The sequence below is a fragment of the Orbicella franksi genome, chromosome 15 (genome assembly GCF_964199315.1).
Source record: "Orbicella franksi chromosome 15, jaOrbFran1.1, whole genome shotgun sequence".
NCBI lineage: Eukaryota > Metazoa > Cnidaria > Anthozoa > Scleractinia > Merulinidae > Orbicella > Orbicella franksi.
This window is the reverse complement of record NC_138159.1, coordinates 20,968,181-20,989,134: the sequence shown is the minus strand read 5'-3', so window position 1 is coordinate 20,989,134 and position 20,954 is coordinate 20,968,181. Positions and strand designations below refer to the sequence as shown.

The 20,954-nt window shown below is 38.0% G+C and overlaps 1 protein-coding gene and 1 long non-coding RNA gene across 4 annotated transcripts in view; one reads left to right on the top strand and one right to left on the bottom strand.

Annotated features, from left to right (window-relative positions):
* Nucleotides 1-20,954, bottom strand: part of LOC145470288 (uncharacterized) — a 59,795-nt gene that overhangs the window by 18,919 nt on the left and 19,922 nt on the right. For 2 of the 3 annotated variants that reach the window (XR_014042467.1, XR_014042468.1), the window contains exon 3: nt 123-366. This is a non-coding gene — a long non-coding RNA (uncharacterized LOC145470288). Of the gene's footprint in view, nt 1-122; nt 367-9,538; nt 12,864-20,954 lie in introns of those variants that run through there. The other variant, XR_014042466.1, reaches the window with a different exon arrangement.
* On the top strand, nt 13,365-20,315 carry LOC145470283 (protein Wnt-6-like). Its single transcript, XM_081454115.1, has 4 exons — nt 13,365-13,772; nt 13,891-14,111; nt 14,294-14,652; nt 16,135-20,315. Exons 1-4 carry the CDS (start codon nt 13,705-13,707, stop codon nt 16,594-16,596), a joined length of 1,110 nt encoding a protein of 369 aa, XP_081310241.1. The 5' UTR covers nt 13,365-13,704; the 3' UTR covers nt 16,597-20,315.

Genomic DNA, 20,954 nt, shown 5'->3' with positions numbered 1-20,954 from the left:
GAACCTCGCGCTTTCCCTTATGGTAACGATGGTAACGTTTATTTTTCAAATATGAGTATGCTATCTCTCATGTTTCTGGATCTGTGCAATAATTATCAGGATAGATGCGGGTTTGGGGGGGGGGGGGAGCTGAAAAATGAGCCTCACATGGAGATATATTCTGTCATAACTACAAACGGATTTTATGTAGAGCCCCCCTACTAACTAAGGCAGGTTAAGCTCTGACCCCGATCCTCATCTCCTGAAAATTATGACCAAACACACCCCCCTTCACCTACATTTAAAGTAAAAGCTTAACCATACCTGAATTCACTTCTCGCTCTGTACTGTAACACGTCGGACATTAGCGTCTGAGCCAAACAGCACCTGGCAGGGGTGGACAGGAGTCACTACTATGTTACTGAACATGACATCTCACTCTCACAGTATTTTTCCCCATCCTGGTGGTTCTTCTCAACAGGAGAGGGGGGAGTACAAATTCACGTACTCGCTTCATGATAAGAAACCGAAGATAGCGATGCACTTAACTAGTGTTTTGAACTTAAAAAGCTTACATATCGTAATATATGTATTGTGCTAAACTCTGCCCTTGAAGGCTTCAATTGCGAAATACATATATGCATACATGACTTAAGTTTATCTTGGATTTACAGAGTAGCTACGAAGTTAATATCTGTGAGAAAGATCACATCGTAAATTTAAAAACAAGATCTACTATGTTTATCTAAATTATAAAAATTTACTTTCAAAGCCTACTGTAGTTATCAACAATCAGGCCTGAAAGGAGACCGTTTTCACGAGGCTTTCGAAATCGCTTAAAATAAGCTCCGTTCTAATGTTCTCAGGTAGAGAGTTCCAAGTTTTGCATGCAAAATACTTAAAAGACTGAAGGCCATAAGAAGTGGAAGCAGGTTTACACAATGAAAATATATCAGTTCTCCTAAGAGAGTGGACTGTAGAACGCTAAGTAGAAGTAATAGATAGAGCTTTTGGAAATCAGAAAAGTCACTTTTACGAAGGCTAGTTTTGAACATCGTGTTTATAATTAATTCTAGTATCTAGTCTGCGTGATGTTTCCAGCTTATACTCTTCGTTACGTCAAACAAAACAAAGTTATGATACCAACCACTCTTCCCTCCCTTCAACTTATTGCCTCAGTATATATATTGATCAACATCACTTAAAGGGGGGCGGAGCTATGCTTTTAACTTCCAGAAGCTTCAACAGGGTATGCTGTAGCAATCAAATTCTTAGATGGAGATCACTAATTATGAAATCATAAATAACCATTTTGAAAAAAAAAAAAGGATTATACTCAAAGAACAATGCAAATTGGCGCCACAGCAAATTAATCTAAGCGCTGAATGTTCTTATACTTAACCTCCGTCACTATTCCATTATTAGTCAATATTTGTTTGTTTTTCAGCTCAGTTACTGACGTAAATGTCAGGGGATGTTTTTTAAGACAATTAAGTGTAAAGCGGGTTAACTGTTTTCATTATCATCCTTAATTATAGTTAAACGTAAATTATAGATGAGCCAGCTATGTCTCTATGACATACCGAGCTGTAAACAACAATGCTAAAATATCAGGCATTATCAGACAACAGAGGTATCTGTGGCTTATTAACCGACGTATAAATATCATATCCCCTCGTTGCTTGTTACTTGGCAAATGTCAACCCAGCAAGTTCATATCGCTGATGCTGCTTTCCTAAGTGACAATTTGGCCTGTCTCCTTTACTGCTAGCAGGACGATAATTCGTTCGTGGGTGCTAGAACTTAAGGAATACAGAACATATGTCGAACAGAGAGAAAAGAGAGGTATTGACACCGCGGACGTCAGGAAAAGCGTTTTGGAACCAAAGTACAGCGAATACATGCACTAAAACTGGATGAAATCAAGGTAAAATAAGCAAAACACGTTAATAGAGTATAGAGGATCTTCCTCCATTTCCTCGACAGAGAGGAAAGAGAGGTGATGACATCATGGAAGTCAGGAAAAGCGTTTTGGGACCAAAGTACAAGGAATACGTGCACTAAAACTGGATGAAATCAAGGTAAGAGAAGCAAAGCACATGAGTAAATAGACAGATAGAGTGCAGGATCTTCCTCCAGTGTGTTCCTGCACAATCGGAAAAAAGAAGAAAGAAAATCAAAATAACAACGAACATGTACGTCTAAGCATATGCAGTCATAATCTCTTTATTTAAGCGCTTAATAGTGAAAAGGCTCTCAAACTTGTGGCCCTCTATTTAGGCACTTAAAATTACACCTGTTTTTGACAGAGTATATTTTCACTTTTGTAACCTGTTATGTCATAAAGATGGTCATAACAAGTTCACTTATGATCTCTTAAACATCCCTTTAATGCATTATTTTACCACTATCTGACATTAGGGTTTAGTGACAATGTGAATAAACGGTCACTTAGTTACTCGATGGTGGCACAGAAAATCGTAAACTAATAAAGCAATGTCGGGTATCTGTGCTGATTAAAAGGAACATTTTCCTATTTAGAGAACCACGCAATCTATGCATTCTATAGGCCATTATACCGGCCAGCGAGCCTGTCATATTTTTCAAGGATATAAATTGTGTTTTAACGGTTTTGCTGGGCATACATTATTAGTGTTTCTTACGTCTCTTCTAGGTATAGTTAGATTTTATCTACGAAATATAACGCTGAGCCATAATCCTATATCTTTATTTACCTGGAATATACACTGTGTACTCATTAGAAACGGCAATAACTGTTTTAAGGCACGGTATTACAGCGCAAGGTCCTCTTTTTCCATTTTTTTTTCGATTATTATTGTTAACTCGTTCTACTGTATCATGCCAATCATGTTTCGCTACTTTTTTTTATATGTTTTGTGCAATATTTTGATTTAATTTTGGTTATTTACTCAGATTTCTTTTATTTCTTTTTTTCTCTTATTTTCTCTTTTAATTAAACTAGATAATACTGTTAAAGTAATAGTAGCTCACCCAGAATAACTTTGCTAGCCGCGAGCTGCTAAAGCTTGTAAACTTATTATATATCAATAAAAATTACTGTTACTATAATTCATGTTCTGTGGACCCATTCTATTCATGACTGCAATTTTTTTCTCTAATCTGGTCAAGTTCCCCCAACTGAAAACGCTGATGGCAGCAGTTGAAAAGAAAATGAAATAATATGCTATTCTTGGAAGTCTAGATGTTTCTAATTTAAAATTGCGACTCAAAAAATTTAAAATATTTGTCTGGAAAAAGCCACCCTGGTCTGTCAAGCTCCATGTTTATGTGTTGATAGTATTATGTCCCTGTAATTTACAATTTGTGAACAATATAGCCCTATCGTCGAGGTATAGTAGTTTAAAACTGTTCTTTTACGTGATGATAACGACGGCGAGCAATTTGAGACTGGGTGCACAGTTTGCTATTCACTCGCTGCATCATTGGCCTTACTTCCAAAAGTTTAAGATTGTTTTAAACACAAATCAATTAATAAGCATCTTTTTCTTAGACTGTTGCGCCTGAAATCTCCATTAACAGAGATTGAAATGAAGGTGTAATGTTTTTTTGCATTTTAATTGAGCGTACGTGCCAAAACTACTAAGTAGGATAGTTTCATAATTGATCCATTACTTAGACAATATTCAAAACTATAGACATATTAACAACAATGATCTCGAGTGCTTGAAAGCATTGAGGATGGTATCACGAATGAGTTTTTTCTTAAAAGTAATCTACACAACGAGCTAAATCTAAAACATTTGCAACTAACTTTTCCGATGTTGACAAAAAAAGTTGATCCTGCCAACTGTTTTCAGTAGAATATTTCAACCTGAAAATAGTCCATCATGGGCGTATATTTTAGGCCGCTTAGACCTATTATGTCATAATTAGACCTGTTATATAATAACTTTGTTCTGACTTATTAATCATTTATATGATGTCTTTCGACTTTTCCTAGTCTGGTGAAGATGTCGGCGGTAATAGTGCATGTAAATCAAAAATAGGTCTGATAGATTATTTATGTTACTAACACTCAGGGTCGCTAAAAAGCATTTCTACGAAAGCAGACATTGTTTACATATTTTTATTTTCAAAGTACAACTTCCATCTAATAGATATAGCCGCCTTTTCGTCCGAAAGGAAGGCAATGTTTTAAAACAGCAAACATATAAGCTGTTATTTCTTCCTTGAAACTCCATTTAGGAAGATTAAAATCTTGTCACATTGATAAGGAATCAGAGTAAGTTTTGCTATTGTTTGGCTTAAAAAAGACCTGAAGGACTCTTCTAATTTGACTAAAAGCAAGTTAAGTTAAAAGTATTTTGTATATTGTTTAATATAGGTCCGCCTACTCGTTGTGGTTTCAAGAGCTTTTAAGAAGCTATGAATAGCCGTCTAAATTTGAAATAAAGCATTGCGGCAAGTAATTTCTAAAATTTATTATCCAAAAAAGTGTTAACTGAAGTAATCTGTTTAATTGAACCTCAATGTTTGAATGTCGGAAAGTCGCTGACAAAGTTATTTTTACAAACCAAGCTTTGTGTGCCGTCGACGGTGTTATTAAAACACTAGGCAGGCGGAACGAATTTCACCCTTGGCCCTTACAGACACTAAGTATGTAAAATACCTGGTCTGGTGTTTAATTCGACAAAGCAGTTCTGCGCTAGATAGTTATACCCTAAAATCAGACAGGCAATTAAACTGACTATTGAGAAAGCGGATTTTTCGGAATTATTCATCTTTTAAGCATGTTCTCGAACTTTCTTTTTGCATGAAATATTTTAAAATCCGTGGACTTAAGACCGGTTTTGAGGTGATTTGACTCTGACTGGCGAAATATGGCTAACTTTAATTTCTTCAGGTTGCACGAAGTTCTACTGAGAATTGTTCTAAATAAACATTTAGATTGTTCTGTTGGAAATCCGTAGACCCAATTTGTACCCCGACTTTTAGAACACAATCGTTCACGTGTTGCTCTTAAAAAAGGAAAAAGCCGACTTAAGTTTTGGTTCAAAGTTACATAACATGGCACTAACATTGTAACTTTTAGACCGCAAACATTTAGAGTGTCTAAAGAGTGTTTAATGACCTATCACTAACGTAACGGCGCCTCGCTGTCTATTTGCTCATAAAGAAAACTCGGGAGAGAAGTCAAACTATTAAAGAAATTATGGCCTTTTCAAATCATAAAGTTTTGATGGGCGACATTTCCACATGATTGAATGTTTCAGATTTTATAATGGAACAAGAACTATTTAGAGTGTGACCCATTAAAAGGGCTGTATCTGCTACGACATATCTCGTCTTTGGCGTTCTAGTTACTGTTCCATCATCAAGAAAAAATGAAAAACTATGAAATCAAACTGAGACATTGGAGTGGACCGAGACACTAGTGGAAACCGGAGCAAAAGGGAATCGGTTAGAGTTCGCAAGGTTTGATTAAGAATTATCAGTTTATTGAATTGAGCTACAATTCAGAATTAAAAGGTAACTTGACTGACTACCGAGGATGCTATGGTTTGTTCACTTCCAAGTTGTGAAAAATGTCATCCAGTGAAAGATTTTAGATAAGATTTCACGACTTAATAGAGATTTTCCCCATTTTTCAGCAGCCTTTCATCTCTGATTATATTTGAATGATTTACCCTTGGAAATGTTCTTTATCGTGTTCTGAGCTAGAATAACTTTAGAAGTTGCAGAATAATTTTCTGACACGACGTTGTCGTGGATAACCACTCCTTGGGCTCATCGAAACAAACGATATCTAGTGTTGTGAAGCTGTGTTATGTAATCGATCCGGCTGGTGCACAAATAGACACAGCTGGTTTGCTAAAATATTCAGCATTGGCAAGCTTTAGAATAATAATACCCATAATTGAAAATGGTTTTTGTTCTCCCCTCTTCATTCCTGTCATCAGATTATATTTTTCTTTGAAGTAAATACGTTATTCCAAGAACGTATGACTACGTGGTAAAATGCTGGGATCTTGGCAAAGCAACGAAAGAGAAGTTTCAGTGATTATTTGATTTGCCAACAACAGAGGCCCCTCTGAGCTATGCCTAAGTCCCGCGACAAAATCTGACCCTGTGTACCAGTGTGTGGCTAATCGAGATTCACCATAACAGAGAAATTACTAGAGGAGGCATGAGTGGACTACTAGGGAGGCTAGAATGTGTTAGAATATCGAGAAGAACAAGACATCACGTCTAATATACACATCTCAATATACACTCCCCTTCGGTCGTCCGCTGTATTAAAATGGGTTTATTAAGAGAGATGAACACTATTTAAAAGTTTGGCTTAGATAAATGCTGACTGAGATCGATGTTCGTCTATGCTCTTTCTCCGTGGTAAAGAATTAAAGTGTTGTTTTTGGCACCAAAACTGAGCAATCCGAAGTTAAAAGATATTCATCAAAGAGGAACTTCAACTGTTACATAACATTCATCAAAGCGGGATTATAAATACACATAAGGCTGTAAGCAGTATAAGAACCTGTCTCGGTCACGAAGCATTGATGCTCAATTGAAATACACATGAAAACCAGCCAAGAGCACTCATTTTTTATTTATACAAGCATACAAACAAAGAAACGAACAAACAAATAAACAAACTAGAAGTTTAACTTAATTCGATGATTTTGTTGAGTTCCCCTCAAAGTCCCAATGGCCCGAATCATGAGGATGGATTTAACAATTTCTTGGAATAATGAGTTTCAAACATGGACCTAGCACACTACACCTTTTTTACTTTAGAATTTCAAGACCTGGTATTCAGCACGAGTCGCTAACTAGGTCAATCAATCAAAGGCGGTCACCGTAATGAACTGTTCCGTGTGCCATCACACGTTCCGTGTGCCATCACACGTGTTGGATATAAAACGTGGTCTTCCAACGTGTTCACTGAGATTTGAAGTCCCTTAGACAAGTATGCATGATATTGAACTAGAAGGTTATTTTAAGATTGAAACTAAAATGTTGTATCTATTTTTAGTACTTAAGTCAAACCCATGCATTAGAATGGTCCAGACGAAGTCAGCCAGGTGGAAAGAATGCAAACACGAACATTAAGGGGCTGCATTTTCTCCCTTTTTAGAGTATTTTACTTAACTAACACTTGCAGCAAAAATGACTACGAGAACGTTTTGACATCAATAAAACAAAAGAAAATGCAACTTTTTAAAAACGTTTATAAACCATAAGGTTTTGAAAATTTAAACTGGGCTTGGAATCCCAATTCAAGCCAGGCTGTTTTGATCGATGATTTATATCTGTCAGTCCTGTCTGCGTTAAATTCAGTGACAATATTTTTTCTTTGCATGTATAGTCCCTTCATAACAAGCAATTCTTGCATGACCTTTTTTAAGGGTATATTTTGTTACGTCATATAAATTCAGCTATACTAAGCTTCACAAGGGTATTTCTAACGGGACACAGTATTTGTTGGGTTTCGGTTGAAATAATTATTAATAATAAAAATTATGGGTCGCCCGATCACGATCGGTATTCAGATAGCTGTTAAGACGGGAAAATACAATAAACCTCTCTGCTTGGGTAGTTAGAATTTCTAAAAGTGCAGCCATTTTTTGGGGGGTTGCTGTTTTCTGTGTCACTAACACCAAATGAGTTTCTCCTTCTGGATGATCAATACCTAAACGCTCCTTGAGGAGAATCCACTCGTAAAGATTCATTGTCCTCCTTCAAATTTGAATAGCCTCTATTGTTTTGATCATTACCTTTGCCTTGAATTACTTGTTTGTGTCGCAAAGTTTCACTTGGAATAATTTATATGGCGAGACTCCACATGAATTGAATATTACGACTAGAATGTACTCGGTCATAAGATCACGAAGCACAAATGTTTAGCGATATTCTTAGTAGCACGTTGGGTCGATCCAAACAAAGTTGTTCCCTGCTAAAAGCTCTGTGTCATTTTGGTTCTACATGGACCAGATTGATTCATGGAGCGTATAAAAATAAGCGACTAAAAGGCTTATTTACACGGCTCTGTGTCCAGAGGTGGGCAAGACTGTCCCTGACAGAGGGAGAGCCACTGTAATCAAAGAAATCAAAGCCGTATGTAAGTAAGTTAGATCAAACAACAACAAATTGGTAAGACAAGTTAAAATACAGAGAAACTCTAAAGTTGCAGTGTATGCAAACATATGACAATGGAGCTTGAGGGAGAATGCACAGAATACTGACAATCCCAGTGACTTATTCTTCAGCAAATGGAGCAGACATTTGACAACATCTTCAAAGTGATGGTAGAGATACAACAAAGGCAGACTAGTTAGTTTTGCAAGTATGTATACTTTTATAAATTATATGGTGTGTTTTTCCAAAAAATATTGAAAGCTGTACGATTACCACAAATAGTTTGGTAGTTATTTCTTTGATTTGTGGAGACGAAGCGTTTGATAATTGCCAATCATTACCTTTGTGCTGAGTTCTTGAGCAGAGACTCTTTAATCTCACTGCCTATCGCCACCCAGAGAATGGTGCCGTTGAATTTTTGACTGAAAGCCTGCTTAATTGTCGAGAAGTAACCTATAATAAACCAGCAACTCATCCCTCAAGAGCTGAGGGAGTAGCGATGCTTCACGCTAAAAAACAAAGCTGATATGCGATACTCTTGAACCGTTAAGCGTCTCTGGTGCAGGAACAGTAGTTTGCCATTAAATACTAGTCAAGTGTTACCCTGATATTCACTTCATCCATGCATCATATTATCTTCAACAGTTTGTGAGTTAACTTAACTTCAACAATTGATTCACATATCTTGCTGTACTCTTGTCCTTCAAATGTTAGGTTCATACACAAATTAAAGTTGTCGTTTACATTCCATACGGAAGACCATTTGTAAACCCTGCCTAAAGTCACATCTACAATGATGTTAAGATAAAAGTGTGCGTAAGTGCTACTTTCGTGAAATTGAAAAATATATAATATTTTTCTATGACAAATAAAAGTAGATGCTCTTTGAGGCAAGTTGTAGTCCTAAACTCAGTGTCTCCCACAACTTGTACACGCAAATGTTTTGATCTTAGTCTTTATAGACCAGTTCTTATACAGGTCCCTTCAGTTCGTTCTCGTGAACTATCCAATGCTTACATTATTCAGCTTGCAAACCTCTGGAGGAGCAGGAGGCAAAACTATACTCATGACAAATTAGGTGAACTATAACATTGTCTCATAATTATGGCACACATAACAGTGAAAGTACAAAATCCAGTCCAATACATAAAACTAGAATAAACCAGTAGTCTCCAGAAATAATCTTGCAGGAAGAAAGGTTGAGTTTCACTAATTTAAGCCAGAAGGTTGCTTAAGGGAGATTGCAAATTTTTCACTCCTCACTGTATGTGAGCAAAATTTAAGGGGAAGCATTTTTGTCAGAAAATAAGAAACCGTATTTGACAAAAAGTTATTTAGTTGTATATTAAGGCTCTGACAACGGACAATAGATGAACAGTACTTTTAAAATAAGCTCAATGGCAACATGTAAATCGTTTCCTAACAAATGTAATCTTACTTGGGCATATGTTTCGCGATCTGAAGTAGAAAAATGCATTAATATCCTCAGACAAAGCTCGCTCTGCCTCTCCTAAAAGTAATTTTGTATTCTTTTTATTATGTAGGTTAATTTACCAACCAGGAATTTGATGTTATTTGAAGAAGGAAGTTCATGTATCAAACAAGCCCTTGCATTTATCATTAAACAGTGACAGGGGCTCCACCTTTTCATCCCCACTACTCTGGAAACGAACAACAGACGTCAAAATGAAAACAACTTGACGTCAAACTGAAGTTGCTAGTTATACTGCTTAGCACATCCTTTTAAACGATAGCAATTAAATTATACGCTCAAGCACACAGGGTTGTCACAGATGTCATTCCTTGACAATTCGTCCACGTCGTCGGATTCCTTTTACGACATCAATAACGTTAAACACTGTTTTTGTCTGTGAAAACACGCCCACGATATCAATAGGCTACGGAAATGCCCAAACACCTTGGGTTTATTTATCTTGACCTCACATTGTATTTCAGTCAATATCAGACTGATTCTACGTCATTTCGTAGGCTTTTAGCGAAAGCAATTAACTTAAATACCCAAATATTTTGTATTGAGACCGTTTCCATTTTAATTGGAGACAATGTCTGTTTGTTCCTGTGGTAAACATTGTCTGAGACATTTTAAAATGTGTTTTACCCATCCCGCTTTAGTTTCAATCTTTAAATACCCGTCTATCATCTTCATCTTTGTAATCTAATAAATAAATAAATAAATGAATGAATAGAAAAGTTTGAACATAACACGGCCAAGGTGTTGTACATAACCATAACACACCTCCTGCGGAGTTTCTCGTGGGCGGATACAATTGAGTCTTAAGCACTTATGAATGTCGACCTTACGTGCTAACTTAGAACGAAGAAGCTTATGTATATGGATATCGACCAGCCGCAGTGGCAGGATAGGCAATATCAATACCTTAATACGGTGATCTTTCCGTTCATTTCATTTTACAGTGTAACCGGACACAAAGTAGATTCGTCGTTACATCCTCGAACTTGCAATATAGATGAGGCCATCTCAGGGGTTTTGGGGAATGAGAAGAACATAACCTTTTAATTCAAGGGGATAATGGATTTATTGGAAAAATTTTGAGGGAATAAGGGATATCTCTACTATTAACAGGATTTTTGACAAAACCTTTAAGGGAATAATGGTCTTGGAGCAGGGGGGAAAATGGGACATTTTTCAGAGATCAACGGGACATGTATCCCCCTCCTCATTGATTTGTCTGAAGTAAAAATGGTCACGTATTTGTTACCTGCATTACAGAGTCCAAACAACGTGTCAATGTCCCCAAGTTCATTATTTCAATGTAAGGAGAAATATGATAACTTATCATTCCTGGGAATAAAAGGTTCAAGCAGGGAGAAGAGAAAAAAAAAAACTGTCCTTGAAAAAGAGGTACAATTATCTAACAGTTACTCTTTATCTGAAAAGTGGCTTTTAAAGAGTCGTACATCCGGAATTCATTAAAGACCCTTACAAGACAAATCTGCAAGAACTGATAGCTGTTGGCACTCGAGGAGCCACGAGTAGGTGAAGGAGCATCCGGCGAGCGAATGTACCCAAGGTAAGCCATCTGCTCGGTGGACCTGTTCTTTTGGAGCCAAGCTACCTTATTTCTTAATCAAAGAAAAAAATGTGAATCTTCGTCCGGTGCTTTGCCTGCTTAGTTTGAGCTGATTCCTGTTCGGTTCCGTCTTATTTGCTGCAGATTGTCACGAGTCCAAGTTCCGAAAAGATAAACCTTAAAATTAAGTTAAACCAGTTAACGAGGAATGTCGGTCGTCATTGAATTCCAAGACTTCAAGATGTTTATTGACAGAAGTGATTGCTAGGCATTTGCCTAAATTACGTCTTGTCGTCACTATGTGGATTAAAATATTTAGCCATTCATCTCGTATGATTGGCTTTTTGTTATCGCCAGTCCATTCAATGGAAAGTCCACTCAATGGAAAGCTCTCCACTTGGACACAGTTAGGCTAGTAAGAGAGTAAAGATAGCAAGAGAAGCAACTATTATCAGTCACCACTTTTCAACTGATAAATACAAAGGCGCTTGCTCCTCGAGTTGGAGCTGACGTGCATCGTGACATTTTGGTTAAAAACACTTAAAACGCCTGTTTGTTCATGGTGACGTTAGGTTAAGAACTAACACAAGTCATTCCTTACGTGGTTTCAAATTCTTTTTTGGCTCACTGCATCGTCATGTCAACAATGAACAAAGACTCGCTGAATTAGTGAATATCCTGATTACTAATTAAATTGTTGTGATATTGAAGACCTAATGTAGCTTGTGACTAAGATTTTTTGAATGCTCTTCCTTCGATACTTGACGACGAATTGAGAACAAAATCATTTTCGTAGATTTCTTCAATATAAACAAACACTTTAAAGAAGACCTTTGGTCTGCCGAGAACTTTGACCACGGTTCGTGCGTGACTAGAATGTGAACGTGTTTATCCTTTAAGCAGATGAACTAGGGAGTTTCTGATCGAACCTTCCCAGCTAGTTAACGGAAGAAACAGCTTCGGTCGTGTCGGTAACCTAAGGAAAGGAGGCTTTTACATCGAAAGACTGCACTCTTCATTTCAAAAATGGTCCGCTTGACTTGTTTATCTAGCTCAGTTTTTGGGAAGATAATAATAACAGTGACGAAGTATAATTAAAATGGGCGAATATTAAAGTAGTGTCGGAGACATGGTTCTGCATAACAAAAAAATAACCATGTATTTACTGCGATTGGACGATAAAACCAAGAGTCTTAACACAATACTCCACGAAGTAATCGAACTGGCACAGCGATGTTTTCAAAACACTTTCAACAGCAGTAAAAATATGGAAACCCTGTTATCAAGAAATTAGATACAATCAAGGCTCTAAAGTAAATTCAACGCAATCTCCTCAATGTTATTTTTCCTGTTATCTCGTATTCGTCACTCTGGTGACCTTTTGAGCTATCCAGAGACAAAATACCCTAAATTCGCGTGGTATCATTCATTAATAGATGTATAGACCTGTATCTGAAGAACTTTGAAGAATCCACTGTTATTTTTAGATTTGCTCTGTGCACCTTTGGTTAGCAATCAGCCATCAGCCAGCGAAGGCTACGTAAATACTTTGTGGTTTTACTGAGCCATCTAGAAATTTCCTGAACACGGAAGCCAAGATTCCGGTAAATGCTTGCTTACTTAAATACCGGGAACTCCGTGCATTAACTTATTTACATTCTTCAAGTAAAACCTTTCCTTTGAATCGTTTGAAATAAGATGAATGTAATTAGCTGTTAAGTAAACAGTTTGTCTAACAAGCATTGTTATGACTGCAAACTTTATTTTTAGGCATACTCTCAGCTTTAAAATTAAGTTGGGTTTTTTTGCTTAACTACTAGAAACTAAACATTGGCACTTAAAGCAAATGCAGTTGATAAAATATGAATGCCAGAAGTTATTTTTGGCCTGAACAAACAGCTGCAGAGACCTACATCCTCAGCTGAAATCTATCGGTTGCAAAAAAGAAACTTAACGCTTGGACTTGTAAAATACAATCAAAATAATCTTTGGACTGAGGTCAGCCACGACTTGCCTCCTCAAAGTTGTTGTTGACAACTGAACGAAGCAATTAAGAGAACAAATTGACTCAGTAGCATTGCTGCAGATAAGATTACACTCATAAAGAAACCTGTCTGTTTTTATGTCAATACTTTTCAAAGAGAAACTAGACAAAAGTGAGGATTGTGGTTTAGAAATGGGACACAAGAAGTTATTTGATTCATTGATTAAGTTTATCTTGTCTCGGATGCAGGATGTATTTGTCTCCGATGCGTAGTATGCTTTTTATTAAAACGAAAATGACAAAAGACTTAACATTGACGCCAGTCAACACGATCCGATGAAAGACCTAACATTGTTTCTTTCCACTTCTGTGTTAAAATGTCTTCGCGATAGCTGGAATGACTTTTAAATGAGTATTTGAGTTTTAAATTGGTAGATTGACATGTGCTTTGGCGAGCCAATCAGAGTCGAGTACATCTTCATCTGTTTATAAAACACATTAAATCGGTGCGCAGTACTTATTCGCTATTCTTCTCTTTCATTGATAAGTGTGTCTATTGAGTGAGCCATGAAGCTTCGTTTACCGAGTGTATTTTTATTTGTTATTTATTCAAGCGAAGTTATTGCATTTTGGTGGTGAGTACTGTGCAAAGTCTTTTAAGCCATGACATACTAGGAATCCGCGGTTAAATAATCCCTATATTACTTAGCTTAGTAGATTACTAAAACATAGTACTTTTAATCGTCAATGCAGGTCACTCGAGACGTCACTGCAACGAGACCCAAATGCCGTGTGTAAGAAAACGGAGTCATTCTTTCACACAAAAGATGACTTTTGCAAATCCAAGCCGGAACTGATTTCTACGGTGCTTGATGGAATCGATGTTTCCGTCGACCAGTGTCAGTGGCAGTTTAGAAACAGGCGATGGAATTGTTCGACGTCCAAGAACTCAGTCAAAAAAATTCTTCGTTACGGTAAGTAATAGTGAACGCCAACCACATTTGTTAATCTAGTCACACTTTACATACTCTGAAAGGGAATTTCAAGAACTGCGCTTGTTGCATGATCGCACAACGAAATGCACCTTATCGACCGCAATGACTAAGAAGTTGTGAAGTTTTAACACCTTCAACTTAGCTTGTATATATTTTTTCAGACTATAGGGAGACGGCATTCATATATGCCATTACATCAGCCGGGATAACTTTTTCTGTCACGCGTGCATGCAGAATGGGTCATCTTCAGCAATGTGGATGTCGCCAAGTAACTCCAACACAACAACAAATCCTTACCAGCAACGTCATTTCATCGTACCCTCGAAACGATTACCCTTCTACAGACAACCACCTTTCCAACCAGGCCTTCCCCATCGGTGAAAACGACCAGTTCGAGTGGGGAGGCTGCAGTGACAATATCCAGTATGGATACAAGATGTCGCAACAGTTGATGCAAGAGGACAAGAGCAGCGACGGTCGTTCCATGATCATCAAGCACAATAGCGAGGCAGGGCGACTGGTAGGTAAAAGCATTTCCGCGGTACACCACACTTAGTCGTGAGTTACCAAAGCCCCGTGCATTTCTCACTTGTACAAACAACAGACATCTCGTGGCGCGCTGCCGCTCCTTGCGTTTCGGTCCTTACTGTGGCTCTGTCGTTGTGGAACTCCGAAATTAATCAGCCAGACAACGGAGCATCGCACATATTCGCCACAACACAGCTTTTGTGGAGCGTCCATGAGAGCAATTGTCATTCAATTATTGCTAAGTAATAAGCTTGTTTAGAGTTAACGAGGTCAGAAAAACATGCACGTATTCTTTGGGATTCCATGGCACTTGAAAGTGAACCAGACGTTAGAACAATTAAAAATAGATCTCTGCTATCATGGTATCAGGGTTCGCTTTAGTTTGTCTCGCCTTTGGTGGTATCATTTATTTCGAGATGATCGTACAATTTCGATTAAGGCTTAAGCTCTGATAACAACATTAGGTGTTAAACAGACTGACGTTTGCATGCGAAAGTGTGCCACCTTTGGGCTTCCGGCGGGAGCAAATTGTTTTCGGTCGCTAATGACTTTTAGATGTTTCACAGAAACACCAATAAGCCTCCTTAGAGCACAGAGGACAAAGCATAGCTCGAAGGCAAGTGGCGTGAAGAAACTTAATTTGTCACCTACACCGCCGTTCGAACAATTAACATGAAGCTGTTCAATCTTAATGTTAATTTCTCACGAAGAAAAGCTAAATTACATATACGCCTTCCCTAATCACCGAATTTGTTATATTTGCATACCTTTTGCAGTGTCTTATCCCTTTGTTTACACATAAATAGAATGAGTTAACAGTATAGCTTTAATTTTTGATACCTCAGGCGGCATTAACAAAAACACGCCAACAAACAAGCTTTTCTTCGTTGAGACTTGATGTTTAATGTAAATAGGAATAGAGAAAGTTGCATGATGCCATAACTATTCATTAAAGTGACGTCAAATTTTCCCTAGGACGTCTGAATGCCTCAGTTTGTTGTAATCGGTTCTTCACACCATCGTATTAAATCTTCACAGGAATTTAATTTTCTAGTGTAAACGTTATTGACAGAGTTGTTAATTCAATTCTGACAGTTTATCTTACAAGTGGAAAACTACGGAAGACAAGTGCCCCCACGTTTGGCAGTTTGACATGAGTGAATCCCTACCTCGAATATTTACGCGTCTTTCGTAAGAAACCCGTATTTTGTCCTCTCTGCTTCAGCTTATCCATAACGCTCACCGGAGCGTGAAACAAATAATTCATTCAGGACAAAGGCGCCGCAACTTGTAAAGACAAAAGCGCCATTGGAAAGTGATAGCTTCAGAGCTGTGAAACGTAACTCGCGAAAGAGATAATTCCAGCGATAAAACTAATCCAGCATGCCTGAGATAACCTCACAAGATCAAGATAAATCTCGAGTAAGTCAACGACAACTTTAACGTCCTATTTGGTTTCTTTTGTTTTTCCCAGGCGGTCAAGAATTATATGCAAACGGAATGCAAATGCCATGGTCTCTCGGGCTCTTGCTCTCTGAAAACGTGTCGGGAAAAGATGCCGCACTTTAGAGATGTGGGCGATAGATTAAAAGCCCGTTTCGATGGTGCCATTAAAGTGATAATTAGCAACAAAGGGGATGAGCTCATCAAAGAAGGAGAAACAATAAAACCTCATACAGAACTCGATTTGGTGTACACGACCGAGTCTCCAGACTTTTGCAAAGAAGACCCATATTACGGTTCTCATGGAACTGTGGGCAGGAGGTGCAACGATACTTTTAGGGGAGTAGGCGGTTGCCAGCTTCTCTGCTGTAGCCGAGGAGCACGAATGAGGAAAAGGATCATAAAAGAAAATTGCGAGTGTCGATTTCTTTGGTGCTGCTCCGTCAAATGCAAAGAATGCAGACGAGAGCAAGAAGTGTACACTTGTGAATGACTTTGGCGCTGCTTGGTTCCTAACACTTAGAAAACAATCAAGTTCAATGTCTGACAAAGACTTGAATGTTTTCCAATTATGTTCAACTTCACGACAAGACAAGAATCGCCCTTTATGGCAAGTGATACCCCAGAGAAAAGTATTTAACACATGTTTTCAAATATCAATTTTAAAGGAATCCAAACAGATTGCTGGAGGTCACGGCAAACAAAGACTAAATTGCAAACACTTGAACAGTTTGTCTGAGAGAGATATGAATGCTTTAACAACGGACTAGTCATGCAATGTTATTCAAGGTTATTTTCAACTTTCTAGAAGATGATGGCCTTAAATGTCATCAGAGAACCTCAAATACCAAGTTTTTAAGCCAGTCGAACCTATGACGCTGGAGAAGTGAGGCACAGCGTGCGAAGAACTCGGTTTCATCATGATCGCTTTAGAAGTAGACACTCTTCATTTAATCCTCTCTGAGTTGATTAACACTATGGGGTTTGAAGGGGCTTTTTAATTGCTGACATTTATTACAAACATTCAAACTAACAGCAGGGTTTCAGGCCAAGCGTCGGATTGTCCGGGAAAAATATGTGACCTTTTAAAATATTGCCAATAAATGCAGTGCATATGACTATTTTACACAAACTCACATTACAATCAAAACATTCTACACAGTTTTAGTTTAAAACAATTGTTTGCTTAAGCGATTACACGGCATAAAAGATCAAAAAGCTTAACATAAGAACGTAATTGTACGATTTGGTTCCGGAAATCCCGTAGTAATGGCCGGGCACATCAAACAAGGAGATAACAACATTTAATTTCGGTGTGAGCAGCTGGAGATCGACCGACTGAATTGACGTCTAAGTGTTTGCAGAGGCAAACTTTATTAAAATAGTTTTAATCATTTGCAGCCTCCTTTGATCTTGTTGAAGGACAAAATCCAAATATTCCTGAGATTCTAAGGCATAGGATGTTGTCCCTTGACCTTAATTATTTCGTAGCTTCAAGGAAAATTACCACTTAAACCCCTAGAACCTTTGCCAAAAAGGTTATCAAATGTTGTGATACTTCTCTGTACTCGCCTCGAATCCAGCTGCGAGAGTGAAAGATGAGGTACAACTAATTGGAAAAATTACGTTTAGGTTCCTAGCGCGTTCTCGTTTTTAATTTTAAATAGAAAATTCTTCATTTCTGCAGAAACTATTCAATAATTCAAAGCTCTGTCTTACTTGCAAAGAGAAAACGCGAAACGGAATCTATCTAAGAATTTGGAAGACATGTGTGTATTTAAACGTATAAGTTGAAATATTTTAAGTTTGGCAGATGAGGATGATATTGAATTTAGGACTGACCACTTCTTTTCGTTTGAAAAGAAAGTTGCACAATTTTTTTTGTTTTCATTCATTTTCAGACTAATATAACAAGTAATCCCTTTGTACATAGCCGACTGAAATGAAGTAAACAGAGTTATCCTAAACACAGTTAGTGGTATTTTCATTGAAACTCACTCGCTCGTTTGTTTAGCGAAACTAATTTGTAACCGAGTTTAGAATGATATACGCATTTTGAAAAGTTAGACTGATTCCCAGCTTGGTATACGAAAACATTGCTCTATCAACTACTGTTCAAAAGTTTTCACTGAATGATCACACAAAGTTAACAACTCGTTCAGCATAAGAAAGATCACCACATGAAAGTATTACTATGTTTTTTTGATTTGAATAATCACACACAAGGTTTTCACCCGAAACAAGTAAAAAGACTAGTTCACAGTATCACAGTACTGCTCATTAGCAGTTTTGATTGAAAGGCCTCACACTAGGACTTCATCCACGGACTTAAATGTTAGAACCACGTTGTACAGCATAATAAACAGTACCACACGAAAGTCCTACTCAATAGCTTTCATTTGGATGGTCACACACTAGGGCTTCATCCACAGACTTAAATGTTAGAACCACCTTGTTGAACATAAGAACAGTACCACATGAAAGAACTGCTCAATAGCTTTCATTTGAATGGTCACACACTAGGGTTTCATCCACAGACTTAAAAGTTAGAACCACCTTGTACAGCATAATAAACAGTACCACATGAAAGTACTGCTCAATAGCTTTCATTTGAATGGTCACACACTAGGGTTTCATCTACAGACTTAAAAATTAGAACCACCTTGTACAACAAAATAAACAATACCATATGAAAGTACTGCTCAATAGCTTTCATTTGAATGATCACACACCAGGGTTTTATCCACAGACTTAAAAGTTAGAACCAGATTGTACAGTATGAGAACAGTGCCACATGAAAGTACTGCTCAATAGCTTTCATTTGAATGGTAACACACTAGAGTTTCCGACATCCACAGACTTAAATGTTAGAACCGCCTTGTTCAGCATAAGAACAGTACCGCATGAACAGATTTTTATTGAATGGTCACACACTAGAGTTCCATGCACAGACTTAAAAGTAGGAACCACCTTGTACAGCATAAGAACAGTGCCAAATGAAAGTACTGCTCAATAGCTCTTATTTGAATGGTCACATACTAACGTCTTGTCCACAGACTTAAAAGTGCGAACCACCTTGTACAGCATAATATATCAACAGTAAAGTACTTCTCAGTACTTTGCTGTTGTCACGCTCTTAGCACTCTTAGGTTATGTACATACAGAGGCATAATGCAAGAACATGCTCATCTACAACTTTCATCTGGCGAGTCGCACTGTTACGGGACTCTTACCGCGTTCAAGACTAAAAGACTGAGCATAGTCAGTCACTCGCTCGCTTACTCGGTCCTCTTCGTGCAAAGTGACACGTTAAGACAGCAACTGGCTTCGATAGAATGTGTTTTAGCTGCGCACGTCTCTTATTGGAGGATCACGTTTCGTAGACCAAGATACTGCAGGCACGCAACACGAAACCGCAGACAGGAACTTGACGAGTCACAGTCTCGAAACATTCACTTGAAATCGTTGAACGACCATACCAGAAATTGACCGCTTTTCCAGGTTTAAACAGAACTACTTTTTACAGTAATATGAACAACATCTTACAAAATTAGTCATTCAGCGCCACATCTTCACTGATTAGAAAAACAACGTCCTTCCGTGGTTTCTTCCTTGCTATATTCGTCGGAAATTTTGAAAAGAACCCCTAAGAGATAACGAAATCCTGTTTTGTGGGCGTAGCTTGAATGTTTTTCACCCCTAGGAGGTACCAATCCAACACAATACCCTAAGGATATCGCAAAAGCTCCCATTGCGGACCTTTAGAAGACTGAACACCCAAAGAGGTACCAAAACCGCCTTTTTAACCCCTAAAAGGTACGACGAGCACCCCCGTCCTTTTTTGTGGAAGTCCACCCCCCCGGGTGATTATCCCGCAGGTCTAGACCGAAATCACTTATTCACATATTGTGTTACAATAGCCGCATTGCTGTGTGTGAAATTTTGTCTGATTACAGACACGTTAGAGAGATTTGAGGATACCAATGCCCCATGGCCCAGCCCAGTGGGGGTTAGGGGGGGAGGGTACTCCCAGAAAAATTTGGTAGGGATGTGCGCCCCGCTTTCCAAAACCCTTACCCTAATTATGACCAAAATCTGCGATTTTCTCTACCCTATTTATGACCAGACCAAAATTTCGATAATCAATTTATGACCGTTGCGGCTGACACAGTTTCCCTAAACATAACTTTTGAGGGGTTTTTGTTTATGGTCTTATCGATAATCATGAAAAAAAAGATTCTTCTAAAATACATACCTAATTCAAGACTAGAGTACAAAAACCATACCCTACGTAAGACCAAAATGGCCAAATCGATACCTATTTATGACCAAAACGGCTGAAAAACCATACCCTGTGGGGCCGCACACCCCCACCCAATTTTTCTCAGAGTACCCACCGGGCGTATATCCAGCTGGAGGGAGGAGGAACTGAACCAACGATGTAAGATAAGACAACTTTATTTATACACGGTTTTTCAATCAGTAAACAAAGTTATTGGACTATCTACCTATCTGTTTAACTAGAATAAAAATTAAATCAAAACAAAAAAAAAATGCTTTACATGGAGGCCGTGTCTAAAAATTGACTTAAAATTAAGATATTACTTTAAACTGTGGCGACTTAATTTAGATTTGAAATCGGTCAGTGAAGATGCTTGTCTCAGGTCTATAGGTAAGTTGTTCCACAACTGAGCTCCGCTGTTCCAAAAACTCCTCTTAAGGTGGCTGAACACAGTTTTTGATACCTGTGTTTGATCCACCTTTTTCTCTAAAACCCCTGATCTCTCGGTCGGCAAAAATGGCAGCAAGCAAGTTAACAACACAAACTTTGGTTTTTTGATGGATAAGCAG